General features: G+C 34.6%; 1 protein-coding gene across 1 annotated transcript in view; it reads right to left on the reverse strand.

Annotated features, from left to right (window-relative positions):
- Window positions 1-18,514, reverse strand: part of arr (low-density lipoprotein receptor-related protein 6) — a 144,859-nt gene that overhangs the window by 97,954 nt on the left and 28,391 nt on the right. Inside the window, exons 6-7 of the mRNA XM_089089617.1 lie at window positions 15,539-15,780; window positions 5,741-5,904 (exon numbers count right to left, since the gene is read on the reverse strand). Coding sequence (XP_088945743.1) covers window positions 5,741-5,904; window positions 15,539-15,780 — 406 coding nt within the window. The remainder of the gene's footprint in view (window positions 1-5,740; window positions 5,905-15,538; window positions 15,781-18,514) is intronic.

An 18,514-nucleotide genomic window follows, 5' to 3' on the forward strand; every position in this document is an offset into this window, starting at 1 on the left:
TTATTTTTCTAATAAAAGCTGAGACGGTATCCTATCAAGGTGGTATCCAGAGGGGGGAGGGTATGGAGGTATTATATTTAAATGAAAATAGCTCGAAATTTTATTTATTGAAAGCAAGGATCCCAAAAAGTTCATTTTTTTTTTATTTAAAGCAGAGACGGCATCCTATCAAAGTAGTATCCAGAGGGGGGGGGTATTGAGCTATCATATTTTAATGATAATACCTCGATTTTTTTGGAAACCAGGGATGCCAATAAGTTAATTATTTATTTTTATTTAAAGCAGAGACGGTATCCTATCAAGATGGTATCCAGAAGGGGGGCATAGGTAGTTATTATATTTAAGTGATAGTACCTTTATTTTTTTTATTGAAAGCAGGGATGCCAAAAAGTTGAAAAGTTGAAAAAATTAACAAGACTTTCGTGAGTTATACTTGACACAGCATTTGCTTGGTTTTATCGTCCAAAGGCAAACGGACATATGCGTCCAATCCGTTTTTTTTTCCTATTGATGAAACGGGTTTACTTTGAAAACATTCATTCATAAGTACCAGGCAGATTCATAATAAAACGAATTGGTGTGACAAAAGCGATATCAACACCCCCACCTAACGTTGCGCTCGAGTAACAATGGCGCCCTTGGTCCAGTGCGCAAGTTACATTAAAAGGCCAGGTCATAATAAAAGCTTTCAATTTGGGAGGTTCAAGGAGGAGTCTTTGACAGTCATGTGACCTCAGGGTACTAGATGTTGCAACGTTCTTACGTATCTACAGTGGTTTAGAAAATTCGATCACCCCACAAATGATTACCAAAAATATACACAAATTTAACATTTGGAATATTATAACACTTTTTTCAAAGCTTTGAAGAAAAGCAAAAAAGGCTAAATTCCCCTAACTACGCTTGAAAGCTATTTTAAAAAGAAACTCTTTGGAGATTTCCATGGAAATGACCATAGCAGAAGCATTGAGCCTGGGTGGGGATCAAAGAGGAGTCTAACTCTTTTGATCACAGGTGACTTATTGTTGCGACTTTCTTAAATTTGGTAATTCTTGTGAGCATTTGGAAATCAAAGCTTAAACTCAATAACTGATACTAAGTGTCCTAACATTTTGCTTGGATTAAAAGTGACGAACTGAGATGAACATTTCAACATCTTCCTGGAACTACTTCAGTCTGCATATTATTTCATTTAATTACACTTAAAACGGATGAGCTTTTCATTTTCTACATAAGAAAATAGCTGGCACTTCATTTTTCTTCGTAGCGAATAAACTATTAAGTGTTTTTTGTGTCATCGTAATTGAAGTGTTCTCATGTGAAGTGTTCATCATGTATTTTTCAATTTGATAAATTTACTTCTTTTACATACAGTTTATAATTTGACTGATATTAGGTATTTACCAGTGTATAATTTGGAATGAATCCCCAAAAGAAAAAATGAATGATATCCAAAGGAGCAGCCAAAAGCGATAGAAAAGCAGCTGTTTAACCTTAGTCTCCATGACATATATTCTATAAAGAAGCCAAAAAAAAACTTTAAAATGCATTTTTTTTTTTTTATTGTAATTAAACCATTTTTTAATACAAGAAGGGTTCTTAGGAATCCAAAAGAGCAAAAAAAACAATCAATATCAAATTTGCCTATTTCAACTGTTTTAAAGGTGACAAAACAGATATAGACAAAGGGCATTATGAAAAAATTAAGCTTCTAAGTTCAAAGTTATATTCAAAGTTTTTACTGACGAATTTTGTAATATGGTATTTGAAGTTTTTATATGCAGTAATGCTTGATGAAAAAAACTACTAATTTTGATAATTATTTATGTCAATAAAACATACCCAATAGATGCTTCAACTAATCGTATTATGAAAGGGTTCTGAAACGCCAGAGCCATTTCGTTTCTACCAAATTTCTACTTCTCTTCATGAATAACGAAGAAGACCAGTTTCCAGCCAGCGACTTGTGAATTTTTGAACTCATGAATAGGCTCGAATCTGTTGTAAATTTAAGCATGTCATTTGAGAAAGACTGATGAAAACATTAATGTTTGAGGTCAACATTAATCGCGCCGGCGGCTCGTCGCCGACATCTTACCGGCGGCGCGACGCCGGCGTCTTACCGGCGGCGCGGCGTGCTGTTTTTTGCCCCGCCGCCGCCGGTCTTCCCTCATCGGCGTGGCGCCGGGGTCTAGTTTTGCCGTCAAAAATATGTTATACCAGTTAATAGATATAGTACTGTAACATATGTTCATCGTGTTATATCAAAATCAGCTGACCTTGGTGGTAGTTGTGTTATGCCCCTCAATTTAACTTCTTTTGAACTTATTTCCCACCTGCAGATATTGTTTCAAAATGTGCATTGCTAGGTCTCTTGTCCTTGATTCTTTTTTTTTGTGGTAGCGTGAAATCTGTTTTGAAGAAAGAGAATCCAAATTCTTGCAAATCTTAAAGGTATATTACTGTGGTATGTCCACCCAGTAAGCTTTTTCGGCATATACTGCTCTCACATGATTCTAATTTGGCTAAATATGATTGTAATGAATTTTTTTCTGTGAAAAACGTAGCAATCAACATTCTCATAGGGTTCCTGTTCATATTTGAAGAAGGCTAGTTCAAATCCTTCTTCCCTTTGTATTTTACATAATTCCAAAGCATTTGACAGCGTTTGCCATTCGCAAGTTTGATTTGCTTTGCATCAACTTGCAGTGAACGCTTCTTCCCTTCCTTACTTGCGGCTTAAGTTAGATTGTCGAGAATGTTTTGGGCATTTTTAATGCCTCTATTGTCAGTGTACTGTCTTATATTCAGAGTCCCTGTTTGAGAGATTTTTTTAGACTTGTCGTGCTTACCCTATACACATGATTTGCTTCTCGCTAGACGTTCTCAAGTTGGCCTGTCGCGTTCTGTCCAGTTATTTGCCTCTTCTTTTCGAAATATTGTGTTATTCCTCAATATAGATAAATACAAATATCCTGTGTTTAATGCTGTTATAGGATCTGACCACTTGGACTGCAAACTTTGCAGATCACTTATCTCTTTCCGGTCTCGGGTTCCTATGGATGTCAAAATGAAACATACCTGGTGTATTCAAAAAAATAATGTAAACCGAAGTAATTGTTTCACAGAGTTTTATCTAGACTACAGTCCAGCTCTTGTAACCATTCTGTGCATTTTTATGCTAGCGTTAGCAGTATTTTTAACAATAGTGCTTTAGAACAGATCAAAACCAGCTACTAGAGGTATCCAGAATTTTTGCTTTACCTTTCTCGGTCTTTCTTAATAGTAAATTAATTACTTTATATTAAGAAACAAATAGCAATCAAACATTTCAGAAATTAAGTTCTAGATGACAAAATGGCGCACTGCTAAATAGCGGTCCATTTCTACCGTATTATCCCCCTTTTCTCTTAATTAGTTTAAATTTTTCCAGTTTTTGAGTCCTTGAATTATTTTTTTTTGTTTTTATTGACTCCGATTGTGCAAAATAGACGGTAATAAATGAGTTATTTAGTATACATTTGAAACCCCCTTACAGATTTTATAAATGCTAACTTTTCCCAGGCCCCAACCTTTGAAATATTCCCAACAATCGAGTAAACTGGGATTTTCGCAACATTTTCCTAAGCAGGAAGACGCAATTTCCAGTTTTCACCTCATCATGGCTTATGTAATTTTTTGTAAGGGAATCTTTACTGTTGTCTTTGAAAAAAAAAATAGAAAAAAAAACAGAATGTGCTCGAAAATGCGCACATACTGTGCCCTTTTAAAGAGAAAAACTTTACAAATCACACTAATGGTTTTAACTACCACTTGTGCTCTTTTAGCAAAGCGAATATTATCATAAGCCAGGTGTAAAAAAAAAGGAGTATTACCTTTTACTTGTACATATTTTACATTTTCAAATGACAGAGGACACGACATTAAATATCACTTCTAGCTTTGGCATCTTTAATGTCCCAGTCAGACACGACACAAATATAAAACTACTAAACAGGATTATTTTAAATTGAAATTATTCAAATGCTAGCAAAAATATCAACTATTTTGTCCAGCCGTACCACTTTACCCTGAACCACGAAAACTATTTTACTGACCATGTGATAAACAGGTGAGTACTACACGTGCAACATCATTCTAGACTAGATTATATGCCTAGGGGTGCAACAAGGCGTGGACATACGAGCGAGATTTTTCATACTACTAAATATACAACTGACTTCCATACTTCCAGTTGCCAGAAATGTGATGTGACTTGGTTAAGAGCACTACCAATTAGTATTAACACTGTACTACCATCATCATCAAGCAGAGTAGAGCAGATCCATATTGGAACTTAATTTCACTCACAAGTGAATTAAGGTAATTAAGGTACCTAACGTAATTCAGACACACAAATAAAGGAAAATTTGGAATCATTTATCGCCTCTCGTTCCTGCAAATCAAATCAGTATAGCTATATTAAATTTTCATGATGAATTCCCTTTACTAGAGTGTTCCTCTAGTAAAGAAAAGGGTATTCTTTTAGAAGAGTGTATCCCTATAGTCAAGTGCCCATAACACCCATTTCTTCAATACAAGTTCGTACTTAGAAAGCTTTTTTTCCAAGGAGGGCAACACCTTAAGAGAGGGAGCTTCATAAACCATTCCTTCACAAACACAATTTCCCCTGCGCCTTAATATTTCACAAGCTAAATTAGACGACCTATCGCAGGGCCTTTAACTTAGACGTTGCTACAAAGTTTTAGTTATTTAGATCTCCTTGACATCTGTCGGGAGCTATTCTTTTCCCACATCGGGCAGTCGAAGTTTAAGGTTTCATCAGAGTTAGAAGACCCATTGTGAAAGGCTTGTTTACTGAACAAACTTAAGGGTGTTTTAAACAAATTTTTTGAACTCTTTGCTGCTGAATACATCGACAAGGAGACTAACCAAAAGCTTGGAGCGACTTTCTTAAAACGCTCTACAACAAAGGACAGCCCGATTGAAGCGTTAAATTCTTACGGTGAACTTAAGTTCTGCGTACGAGGTGTCATTTTTACAGGGGGCTCTGAAGCCACACAAAAAGACAATCATGAAAATACTCCCTTTCGGATATATGCTCAAAACCTGAAAAAAATCGCATGGAAAATAATCAGCAGCAGAAACCACTTTATTTTATGGTCGGCATCATTAAGGACTCTGTGGTAGCGATGATAATGCTAATTTGAAAGCACAAAGAAAAAGAACGAGCTCAATGATGGGAATTTCCGTTCGCCTTTGAGAATGACAGCAGTATGTGATGACAATCTCTTAAACGCTTAGATATGGTGTTCTAATCATTTTTTTTGAAAATTTTAGTGTAAAAATATTTTTTACACCAATTTATCATCGGCCAAACCATAATTTTACTGCACTGAAGATAACTTCCAATGTAACCTTAAATTAATTCTTTCCGTTCAAACAGGCAGCTATTACGAATACCAAGGCCATCCAACATACACAGGAGTTAGATGTCAGCAGGGATAGTTCTGATTTAAAAAGAAGTAAGAAAGGAGAGGAATCAGGAGAATTACAAAGAAAAAAAAAACTAAAATCCTGAAGAAAATTACAATGAGCTTAAGATTCCACAGGGCATCTCACGGTTTGTACTTGCCAGATTCGGGCTACCTATTAAATCATTATACAATACACAAGGCAACTGGCAATCAAATCCCAAAGCTAGCTAAAAAATAAAAATAAAGCAAAAAAACAGTCAAACCTCATCGTCAGACCAGTAGAACATTTTTTCATTGGGATCATAATCAACAGCAATGGCGTGTTTAATGCCTTCCAAAGGAAGAACAACATCCGTGTAGTCTTGAGTATCTAAAGATATCCTCCTGATATCTGTCCGTCTGGCCAGTAATAGTATTAGTTGAGCGCCTAGAAAATACAAAGGCAGCTCTCAATCTGTACTTTAATTTTTACTTAAGTCATACAATAATACAAACATACTGCTATAGATGAATTAATGAATAATATAACGAACAGAAATTAACAGCAGTCATACTATGTTAAAACTTAAGGAGATCAGAAAGTAATTCTGGAGAAGGGACATTCAATGCTTCATCATGAGAAAACATTTTTATGACGAATATTTATTTTTACTTTATTTTTGTTTTGTTTATAATAAGGATGTTTTAATTTATTATTTTTGAAGTGTAATGTGTATTAACCATGGCCCAGTAGGGCTTTTAGTGTTAATAAATCATATCATATCATATTTGCAGCTACAATTTCGTATATTTTAGTTCGCTTATCTCATAAATTTCTTTGTAGGATCCCTTGATTCTCCTCGAGTACAGTTATGGTCAAATTCATGCAGAAAGAACCCCCCTTCAATCCCCCCCCAAGGATTGATCTAAACGACTCCACTTTTCAGAAAATTTTCAAGAAAAACATGTCGGAAGCATATAGACAAAGATAATAGGTCAAGACACACTTTAATAAAGCACCACACCCACTGAAAGAAATATCCAAGCACCCTCTACAGGACCCAGTGTACTTGACGTTGAGATGAATGTTAAGTTTGAACATCTAGTGTTAAAATAACAAATATACCATGTTTTTGATTCAATAGCTTTTGACTTCAGACTCAAGCTAACGTTCTTGTGCTAAAAAGACCACTTTCGGTCTCAATATTAACAATATCATCAATATAGGGACATATTAAAGGGAAAACAAGGCAGATACAGAGTCAGTTCTATAGTCTTTGTCCCCCAGGCCAACTATTGTTTCACGCCCTTTCTAAGATGATTAAAAAGAAATTCCACTTAGAAAAACAAAGACATGTAAAAGAGCTTCCCATGCCCCACCCTATTTCTGTGGGGAAGGTTTGAAATCTCAACCTCCAGTTTTGGGCCGAATGTTTCAGAATATTGCTGAAGTTCCTTGAAATTAAAGGCTGTTGTTATGGCTTAAAACTAAAGAAAATACCTAGAGAAGCGGTGAAAAACTTATAATATAAACAAAATACCTTACATATTAGGGGTTGCCGCCACTAAAACCACAAACTAATTACGCTTACATTTAACTTCTACTTTACATAAAACAATATGTAATTGATTTATTTTATTACAGAGATTAGATATATATCTAATCACTCTTTACTTTTCACGAAAGCACTCTTTCTATGTTCGCCTTGAAGCTGACATAGTTTCCGTGCAATACAATGAACTTATTATAAAAAAAAAAAATTCAAAACAAAAGTTTTACAAATAAAAGTTAAGTGCCATATTAAAACCTAAGACAAGCAGAAATAAAGTTATACAATAATACAAACATACTGCTATAGATGAATGAATGAATAATACAACGAACAGAAATTAAAATGAACGATCGAGACAAACTTATGAAGAATAGAAATTACCACAAACACGATTAGGGCTACCACCCCCTTAAAATTTTAAAAGTCAGAGCGTTATTTGTACTATACTAAAAATTATTTTATTTGGAGAAAGTTAATTTTTATTTGTCATAGCATCAATAACAGTAGAACGAAAAATATTACCACAAGGTTAATCAAGATTTACAAAAATGAGTAGTGACCACATCGGCCACTCCCCTTTTCAAACCCTCTAAATAATTCGAGTATTTGCGAGTATTTGCATTTTATTTGAAACAATATGTATTTTGAGCACAGTGGTTTCATTTGCCAAAACATCGACAAAAGAGAAAGAAAATTGCCATAACAATCAAAATTATTAAAAAGAACTTACGAAAGTAAACTCGCTTGTACATTTCATATTCATTTTATTTTCTGTTCGGTTTAAGTTTGCATAATTGTATCGCTTTATGTCTGCTGGTCTTATATTTTAATATGGCTCTACTAGTTACATAGTTTTGTTATTGGTTAAGATTAGGAACATTTTAAAGTTCCTTGAGTTTTCCTGCTTAAGCATTAAAACGTTGGTATTTAATTTAAATTTTTATGATAAAATTCAAAAACTCAGACAAAATTTTGGCTCAGAACTATGTTTGTGCAATAGATTTTTCAATAGTAGTCCTGCTATAGAATTTCGGGTGGATGGGGAGAGCGATAACTATTCAGGTGAACTGAAAGTATACGTATTAACCCAGGAAGGAAACGGTTTGACCCAGGACAAATTGCAAAAAAAATTGATTCTTTGACTACCCGACTCAGAAAAATGTGCTGGCTCCAAATATGCAATGTTTGCTCATCTCGCTGTTTCACAAATATGATTTTTGTTTTTAGGTTGTGTTTTATTTTGAGGAGGTAAAACTCGTAATTCCATAGAAAGGCGTACAATATCCAAATTGATGTCTAAAATAGGGTAATAGCTCGCGGTGATTATGAAAATCACTTTTCTTCAATAAATCTTAGCATTTTTGAGGTCGAGGTTGATTTTAAGGAGGTGAAATTCGTGCTTCCATATAAAGACGTGCAACAACAAAATTGATGTCTAGAATAGGGTACTAGATTACGGTGGTTATGAAAATTGTCTTTATTTGAACGTAAAATTAAAACTTAGGTTTTTTGAGGTTGAGGTGGATTTTGAGGAAGAAAAATTCGTGTTTCCATATAAAGGCATATAACAACAAAATTGATGCCTAGAATAGGGTACTAGATTACGGTGGCTATGAAAATTGTCTTTATTTGAACGTAAAATTGAAACTTAGGTTTTTTGAGGTTGAGGTTGATTTTGAGGAAGAAAAAATTTGTGTTTCCATAAAAAGGCATATAACAACAAAATTGATGTCTAGAATAGGGTACTAGTTTACGGTGGTTATGAAAATTGTCTTTATTTGAACTTAAAATTAAAACTTAGGTTTTTTGAGGTTGAGGTGGATTTTGAGGAAGAAAAAATTCGTGTTTCCATATAAAGGCATATAACAACAAAATTGATGCAAAGAATAGGGTACTAGATTACGGTGGCTATGAAAATTGTCTTTATTTGAACGTAAAATTGAAACTTAGGTTTTTTGAGGTTGAGGTTGATTTTGAGGAAGAAAAAATTTGTGTTTCCATAAAAAGGCATATAACAACAAAATTGATGTCTAGAATAGGGTACTAGTTTACGGTGGTTATGAAAATTGTCTTTATTTGAACTTAAAATTAAAACTTAGGTTTTTTGAGGTTGAGGTTGATTTTGAGGAAGAAAAAACTCGTGTTTCTATATAAAGGCGTACAACAACAAAATTGATGTCTACAATAGGATGCTAGATCACGGTGATTATAAAAGTCACCTTTATTTGAACGTAAAATTAAAACTTCCATTTATCTTTCTAGGTTGAACGATGAATATATAGCAAACTACTCTCAAATTATAAATTGTCGATATGAATAGCATCATTTGCAAAGAAGAAATAGTGGAAGGGCCAGGAAATGTCGCTTTGGGAGAAGATGTCACAGTAGTTATTGGGGATCCTGTCCATGAGTCATGCAGGTCTAGCTTCACAAATAAAAAAAAATAATTGAACAGTACTTGTCATTGTTATCGCAGGTGAAACAAAGTCAGGAACGAGAATCTCCCCTTTTATCTGGAAACTTCAAATTCAAATCCGATTGTCTCTTTTGCTCAACGCCAGCTACCTTTGACAGAACGAAGAAGAAAAAAGACAGTTTCAAGGTTAGAACGAGAGACTTTGGACATATACTAAGACAGGTTTGAGGAAAAAGAAATGATGACATGTCAGGAGCAGTGATGGTTAGCATTCTTGCTGCCACTGCCGATCTAAACGCTGCTGATGTAGTTTACCAAAAATGCTGCTACTCAAACTTTATAACGAAAGATAATATCCCCAACAAGTAAAGCCGAGTTCCTACACAGTCTGGAAAATGAAAATCTGGTCGAACACAGAACTTGAATCAGAACGAGGCGTTCGAGAAAGTTTTCGAGTTTTTTCTGGCTAACGATGATGATCAACTAACACTGAATGATCTTGTTAGTATGATGAGCGAGTTCATGGTCGATTCAGAGGATCCTGGATATAGTGAAAGAAACACGAAAAAGAAGATGCGAGACAGATTTGGTGAAAGCGCAGTATTTGCAGAAATAAACGGCAGACAGAACGTTATTACGCTAAGGGCCACAGCTCATACCATTCTCCACGAGTATTACTTAAAGCCAAAAAATGTCGGCGTAGATTTGGAGAAGAAATATATTGCCGAAGCTGCAGCAGCTATAATAAAAAGTAATGCGAAAGGTATTAAACAACAATGGATGTGCATCCCATTCGGGGAGATAGCAGACCTCATCTTAGCGGCTTTTTTTTCAACACTCTGTTCGTAGGAAACAAAACAGTCAGGAAGGTTGCGTCAACAGGCCAGTGCATGTTACAAGCCTGTTGGCCAAAGGCAATCAGACCACCTCTTCTGATTGGATTAGCTGTCCAGTTGCCTAGTCGGTTTAAGCAGCCGCTTTCTAATTGAAATGCTTAGTGCTATAGGTGTCAACTAATCACATTACGAGACCAAGCTCTTCGAGCGTAACGCTTCGGTTTCTAACAGCACAGAGATTGAAGGACTGGAAGGAAATTTTTACATGCAGTACATAGCTAGTAATGCCGATCACAACATCCGAATCCTTGATGGTAACGACACTTTTCCAAAATGGGCATAATTGTTTATCTGACGGCACTGTTGAGGCCTTCAAAAGTACTTGAGATGAGAAAGTTTTTTACGTCAAGGCAGATAAATGAACCGAACCAAATTCCCATTAAGTATCTCAGACACACAATAGACAACCTAACCTTCTGTACGATCCACTACCACGAGCTTCGATTCTGGATCCCTCAAATATTGCGACTTGCTATGGAAGATGTCCAGACTTTTTCCTGTATCCATGCCTAGCTGGCAAGGAAGTTCAATAGGTTTCTTGTTTGTGAAGCTAAACCTGAACGACTTATGGACAGGATCCCCAATAACTGCTGCAAAATATTCACGCTTCCTTGATTGACTAGCTTCATTCACCGAGTCTCCAGCTTTCTCCCCTAAAACGACCTTTCCCTACTCCTCCACTATTTCTTCTTTGCAAATGATACAATTCATATCGACAATTTAGAGTTTAATAGTAGTTTGCTAAATATTCATCGTTCAACCTAAAAAGATAAATGGAAGATTTAATTTTACGTTCAATTAAGAGGATTTTCATAATCACCGGAATCAAGTACCCTATTCTAGATATCAATTTTATTGTTGTGTGCCTTTGTATGAAATACGAATTTCACCTCCTCAAATCAACCTCAACCTAAAAAAAACATAAGTTTTAATTGTACGTTCAAACAAAGATGATTTGCATAATCACCGTGATCTAGTACCCTATTCTAGATATAATTTTTTTTGTTTTACACCTTCATATGGAAGCACGAATTTTGCCTCCTTAAAATCAACCTCAGCTTCGAAAAACCTAAGTTTTAATTTTACGTTCAAATAAAAGTGATTTTCATAATCACCGTGATCTAGTACCCTATTCTAGATATAATTTTTTTTGTTTTACACCTTCATATGGAAGCACGAATTTTGCCTCCTTAAAATCAACCTCAGCTTCGAAAAACATAAGTTTTAATTTTACGTTCAAATAAAAGTGATTTTCATAATCACCGTGATCTAGTACCCTATTCTAGATATAATTTTTTTTGTTTTACACCTTCATATGGAAGCACGAATTTTGCCTCCTTAAAATCAACCTCAGCTTCGAAAAACCTAAGTTTTAATTTTACGTTCAAATAAAAGTGATTTTCATAATCACCGTAATCTATTATCCTATTCTAGACATCAATTTTGTTGTTGTGTGCCTTTATATGAAATACGAATTTCACCTCCTCAAATCAACCTCAACCTAAAAAAAACATAAGTTTTAATTGTACGTTCAAACAAAGGTGATTTGCATAATCACCGTGATCTAGTACCCTATTCTAGATATAATTTTTTTTGTTTTACACCTTCATATGGAAGCACGAATTTTGCCTCCTTAAAATCAACCTCAGCTTCGAAAAACCTAAGTTTTAATTTTACGTTCAAATAAAAGTGATTTTCATAATCACCGTAATCTATTATCCTATTCTAGACATCAATTTTGTTGTTGTGTGCCTTTATATGAAATACGAATTTCACCTCCTCAAATCAACCTCAACCTAAAAAAAACATAAGTTTTAATTGTACGTTCAAACAAAGATGATTTGCATAATCACCGTGATCTAGTACCCTATTCTAGATATAATTTTTTTTGTTTTACACCTTCATATGGAAGCACGAATTTTGCCTCATTAAAATAAACCTCAGCTTCGAAAAACCTAAGTTTTAATTTTACGTTCAAATAAAAGTGATTTTCATAATCACCGTGATCTAGTACCCTATTCTAGATATAATTTTTTTGTTTTACACCTTCATATGGAAGCACGAATTTTGCCTCCTTAAAATCAACCTCAGCTTCGAAAAACCTAAGTTTTAATTTTACGTTCAAATAAAAGTGATTTTCATAATCACCGTGATCTAGTACCCTATTCTAGATATAATTTTTTTGTTTTACACCTTCATATGGAAGCACGAATTTTGCCTCCTTAAAATCAACCTCAGCTTCGAAAAACCTAAGTTTTAATTTTACGTTCAAATAAAAGTGATTTTCATAATCACCGTAATCTATTATCCTATTCTAGACATCAATTTTGTTGTTGTGTGCCTTTATATGAAATACGAATTTCACCTCCTCAAATCAACCTCAACCTAAAAAAAACATAAGTTTTAATTGTACGTTCAAACAAAGATGATTTGCATAATCACCGTGATCTAGTACCCTATTCTAGATATAATTTTTTTTGTTTTACACCTTCATATGGAATCACGAATTTTGCCTCCTTAAAATCAACCTCAGCTTCGAAAAACCTAAGTTTTAATTTTACGTTCAAATAAAAGTGATTTTCATAATCACCGTGATCTAGTACCCTATTCTAGATATAATTTTTTTTGTTTTACACCTTCATATGGAAGCACGAATTTTGCCTCCTTAAAATCAACCTCAGCTTCGAAAAACCTAAGTTTTAATTTTACGTTCAAATAAAAGTGATTTTCATAATCACCGTGATCTAGTACCCTATTCTAGATATAATTTTTTTTGTTTTACACCTTCATATGGAAGCACGAATTTTGCCTCCTTAAAATCAACCTCAGCCTCGAAAAACCTAAGTTTTAATTTTACTTTCAAACAAAAGTTATTTTCAAAATCACCGTGATCTATCACCCTGTTCTTGACATCAATTTTTTGCTGTACCCCTTTACATGAAAACACGAATTTCACCTCCTCAAAATCAACCTCAACCTAAAAAAAATATTTGTGAAACAGGTAGATGAGCAAACTGCGTACTTGGAATCAGTGCATTTTTCTGAGTTGGGTAGTCAAAGAATCATTTCTCTTGGAATTTGTTCCGGGTTAGGCCCTTTTTTTTCACATACTTCCTGGACTATAGGCTTTGGTCTTCCATAAGGCCGAAGCCAGCCTGATCTGGCCCCCATTCCGGAAATACCCTTGAATATTCACGTTTCTTATTTCATCATTTCATTAATAAAGGGTTTTTATGGTATATTTTTGTGGTTGTTTCTTTTTGTTTAAATAAAGGCATGTCAAGGCAATTTGATAAAAACATTTCTGATTCGTCGTCTTAAAAAAAAGAAGATGTCACGAATCAATACAACTAGATATGTTCCCGTAATTTGTGTCTTTAATTAGTTCCCTTTGGTCTTGAAGTTTGGCCTGAAAGGGCCTGAAATTTTAAAGCAGATGAGTGTAAAAATAATTCGAGTTTTTCCTACTGACAAATGATTTAACTTCTTTTTATTCTAAAATTTACTCCGTTAACATCCCCTCTGTCTACTCTATTACCCAAAAAATTGTATTGTGAGGTCTCCTCGTCGCTGGCTACGTACGTATAAGTCAATCTCAGAAAGCAAGACTTCCTGATTCAGATCCAGATGTCACGTATTAATACAACCAATTTTTAAATATCTAACTCCCCTCCCCCCCGGTCGTTCCCAAGCTATTACCAAATTATTTTGAAAACGTTGGGAAATATTTTGTGTTGCGATTCACCCACTTCTCACCGCGAATAGATTACAGATCCCACAGGAACTTATAGTGCAAAACCTTTTGGTAGATCAAAGACAAATTATTTCTCCCATTTCCCCTACTCTTAACACAAAATTTGATATGCCGTAGCACCACCCTCCCCTTCCTTTTCCCAAAAGTGCATGAAAGTTTCAACTCTATCACCCACGTCGTTCCCAATACATTGGAGATATACTATTTTGATAATTTCGATAAAATTTGGGTTCCACTTAATCCCCCCCCAACAATCCCTGAAGGCTTCAACTAGACCCCCCCCCAAGCCAATATTCTCAAGATATTGCATATGATTTCAAAACTCTGTTGCATATGAAAAATCCTGGATATATTGGCCAAACGAACGATCTCTAAGAGCTCATAGCTGATCGGACTATTAAGACTAAATATGACCGCCTTTTCTATTAAAACCTATTTAATTAACTGAAAACTTGCATGATTTGAGCCATTGCTTATGGGGCAGTGGGGGTAATGCTTTCCCCAGAGATATATTTATCGGACCTTTTAACTATTCTAAACAAAATGGCTATCTCGGAATTTTGATCAAATATCTTGGCGGGTAGAGAAAAGGCACGGGAAAGGGATTAATTGCTGTTTGTTCGATTTTGATCTTGAAAAAGGGCCCTTGAGCTTCTGATTTTTAATCAAAAGGCTCCTCTCAAGTTTCTAAGACCTCCCCTTTCCTACTAAGTTGCAGAAAAGAAACAAATAAATAATAGATGGTAGGCACATGCCTCTTTATTTATCCAGGACTACAGCACTGCCTCTTTTAGAGGTAATATCTGCTAATAATTTTTAGTATAATGCCATTTAATGTACATTAATAGTAAAAACGCACTACCTCTGATAGTGGTAATGTTTAGTCTACAAACATGTTTTAGTAAAATGTCAGTTAATGTTCATAAACAATAAAAATATGGCAGAAGGAGTTGGAATGGCAGTTGTCGCAACACGACTCTATATTGCAATATCGGACCAAATTTGTATTTGACCGCCTCAAGAGCCCTGAAATAGCAGATTTGATGAAAACAGAACTTTGTTCATGTGACACCTACTTAAGGTGTTCGATGTTGGACTTCTGTATTGTATATTATTTATTGTCCTTTGGTTTGTAGTCAACAATATCGTAAGTCCTTAAATATTAGCTTTAATGAGATTCAAACATTATTTGTGAAATCTTGCTTTGTTATGATGTTAGATTTCAATATTGAAAATTTAACCTCAGCTTTGTAATCTAAAGGCTCAGAAATCGTCAAATACCACCTTTAATAAAGGCCAAACACAATTTGTGAAATATGTATTTATTGTAGAGCCCGATCATAGCCCGATCTTCCTCATGGAATGACTCAAATACAAATCTGTTGTCCAGTGTGATATCTTGAAATAATAAACACGCCTTACTACGCAAAGATGAAACGGACCTTTACGTATGGGTAACTCACCGTCAGCACAAGTACTGCTGTTTAATAGCTTTGTACCGGTTGGACATGCACAAGAATATCCAGGAGCATAAGGGGCAGCAAGGCATAAGTGAGAACAACCCCCATTATTTTCCTGACAAAGGCTTGTTGGTGTCCGAGGTTGACGTGCAGGATCATAGACTCTTAAATCCATTGGAGTTAAAGAGCCACTTAATATAACTTTACGCTGGGTACCAGTCTGCTTATTACATGAATGGATTGACCTGCAATTTAAAATGCACAATAACTACCTCATAATTGAGTAAATTATGCAATCACATAAGGTAAAATAGGTCATTGTACCATGCCAAGAAACACGTATCAAACAAGAAATCAGGCCAAAGAAGCTTTTAAGTGTGGATATCCAAGTGTGGAGATCCTTGTTCTAAGAAACACAAAAATAAATAAGTAAATCAATTTTAAAAACTGTAACCTATTTTTTTTCAACAAGACTTAGTGCAACTTGGTTTAACAAATAAATATCAAAGGTGCACACATATCTAACTCTAAGGAATGAACAGGGTGAGAGGACTTTTCTTAGATCCCCTTACCCCTGTCCAAAATCTGAAAAAGGTGACCTTTAAGCTAGTATTTTTCTTTTCTTTTTTCAAAAGAGGAGTATTTCGGACCAGTCTTGGAGGTCATTTACCTCACTAGCCCCTCTCAGTGCCGTCACACATTATGATACCAAGATTTTCTTTTACCTGTCTTGTTTTGTTTACTTTATAAACTGTATCCATAGAGAACAGGTTAATACAAAAAGCTTTTTAAGAATTCATCCAAACACCGTTCCTGCATATTCTTTTTTAAAATAAAAAAAAAACGAGTCTTTTAACTGATAGTATCGAGCAACATTAAAATTTAAAACGAAGAGAAATTATTCCTTATATGAAAGGGGCTGTCCCTTCTTCAACGCCTCGTTCTTTACGCTAAAGTTTTTTATTGTTTTATAAAATAGAGTTGTGAGAAAGAGTAACTTTAGCATAAAGAGCGAGGCGTTTAGGAGGGGACAGCCCCTATCATATACATAATAATTTCTTTTCGTTTTAAGTTTTAATGTCGCTCCTTACTTTCAGTTAAAAAAACTGTTTTTTTTTTTAATTTTTGAACGTTTCTGAATTAATATAGTTTAGATTTTGGCTCACCGTACATGAATAATTATAACAAAATTTGCAGATTAATTTTATTTGGTTAAATGGCTTCCTCGAAAGTTGTTTAATTTTATTTACGAACGTTTTTATTGGTAAAAAATATATGTAGCTTACAAAATAACTTAAATAACGAACTTCAATATTCATATATTTTTAATACATATATGAGGGGGTTCGCTTCCTAGTCAGTACCTCGCTCTTTACGCTAAAGTTCGAATTTTGTTCCAATTCTTTAAAAATGACCCCTTAATCACAAAGTCCGTTAATTAGAATAAATAGCTCTTATGATAGTACTAACAAAAATCTTTGGCTTAAAGAGCAAGGTATTGACTAGGGAGCGAACCCAATCATATAGGTAATAATTTCTATTGGTTTTAAGTTTTGATGTTGCTCCTTACTTTCAGTTGAAAAACTTGTTTTTTTTTATTTGATTTCTGATCGTTTTTTTAAATAATGCTGGGAAATCCGGCGCCCTCTTCATAGAAATGTCCCTTCCCCCATGAAAAGATCCTCCCACGTAAATCCCGACTCCCCCCCCCCCCACACACACACTACAAAAAAAAATTCCTCCTGAAAACGTCTGTATACTTCCCAATTACCGATACTATATGTAAACATTGGGTAAAGTTCATAACTTTCAGCCCTTCCCCCGGGGACTCTGGGGGACTAAGTCATCCGAAAAGACATAGTTATTATATTTTTGACCATGTTGAACAAAATGGCTATCTCATAATTTTGATCGGGCGACTTTGGGAAAAAAATGAGCGTGGGAGGGGGCCTAGTTGCCTTCTATTTTTTTGTCACTTAAAAAGACCACTGGAACTTTTAATTTCCGTTCGAATGAGCCCTCCCGCTATATTCTAGGACCACTGGGTCGATACGATCACCCATGGGAAAAAAAATAATAAAAAAAATAAACACACATCCGTGATCTTTCTTATGACAAAAAATACAAAATTCCACATTTTTGCAGATAGGAGCTTGAAACCTCTACAGATAGGTTTTCTGATACGATGAATCTGATGTGTGATTTTCATTAAGACTCTATAACTTTTAGGGGGTGTTTCCTCTCAGGCAAATTTTCTCAGGCTCGTAACTTTTGATGGGTAAGACTAAACTTGACGAAACTTATATATTTAAAATCAGCATAAAAATCTGATTCTTTTGATGTATCTATTGGTTTCAAAATTCCGTTTTTTTAATGTTTCGATTACCATTGAGCCGGGTAGCTCCTTACTTACAGTTCGTTACCACGAACTATTTGAAGGAAAGAAAATCGGAGATGCAAAAAATCGAACATTGTCACAATTCTTTTTAACGATGGTCTTCAATATACAGCTTGCAATATCTTTTGCAGTAGTCATTACATTCATCGAGAAAAAAAGAAATAATCATTCATTCTAATCCTTAATTAGGGGTGTCTGGGATTTACAGACCTATTTGTAATAAACATAGATTAACAGAAATATATAAGAGAAGGAAACATATAACAGATTTTATATAGACACAATAACATAAACTTTAAAGTTGCAGGACTAAATCAAAGCTAAATGAACTATTAAAAATATAAAAGATTATAAAGACATGTCAACTCTTTCATTAGTCCAAGAATATACTCCGAGAAAATATAGGATTTTTTTTTAATTACTGTCGCCAGCATACACATTTTTTTTCTAGAAGACTATGCACATCTATCAAATCGTGAGTTTATCCATATGTTCTTACAGTCAAAAATAGGACTAGGACCTTCTTGCACGCGTTATTCCATTTAGTTATTTTTTCGTCAGCGAGTCAGGAAATGACAAAG

This window comes from Artemia sp. Qi Xiang Cuo, chromosome 5 (assembly GCF_049724085.1).
Source record: "Artemia sp. Qi Xiang Cuo chromosome 5, ASM4972408v1, whole genome shotgun sequence".
Taxonomy (NCBI): Eukaryota; Metazoa; Arthropoda; class Branchiopoda; order Anostraca; family Artemiidae; genus Artemia; species Artemia sp. Qi Xiang Cuo.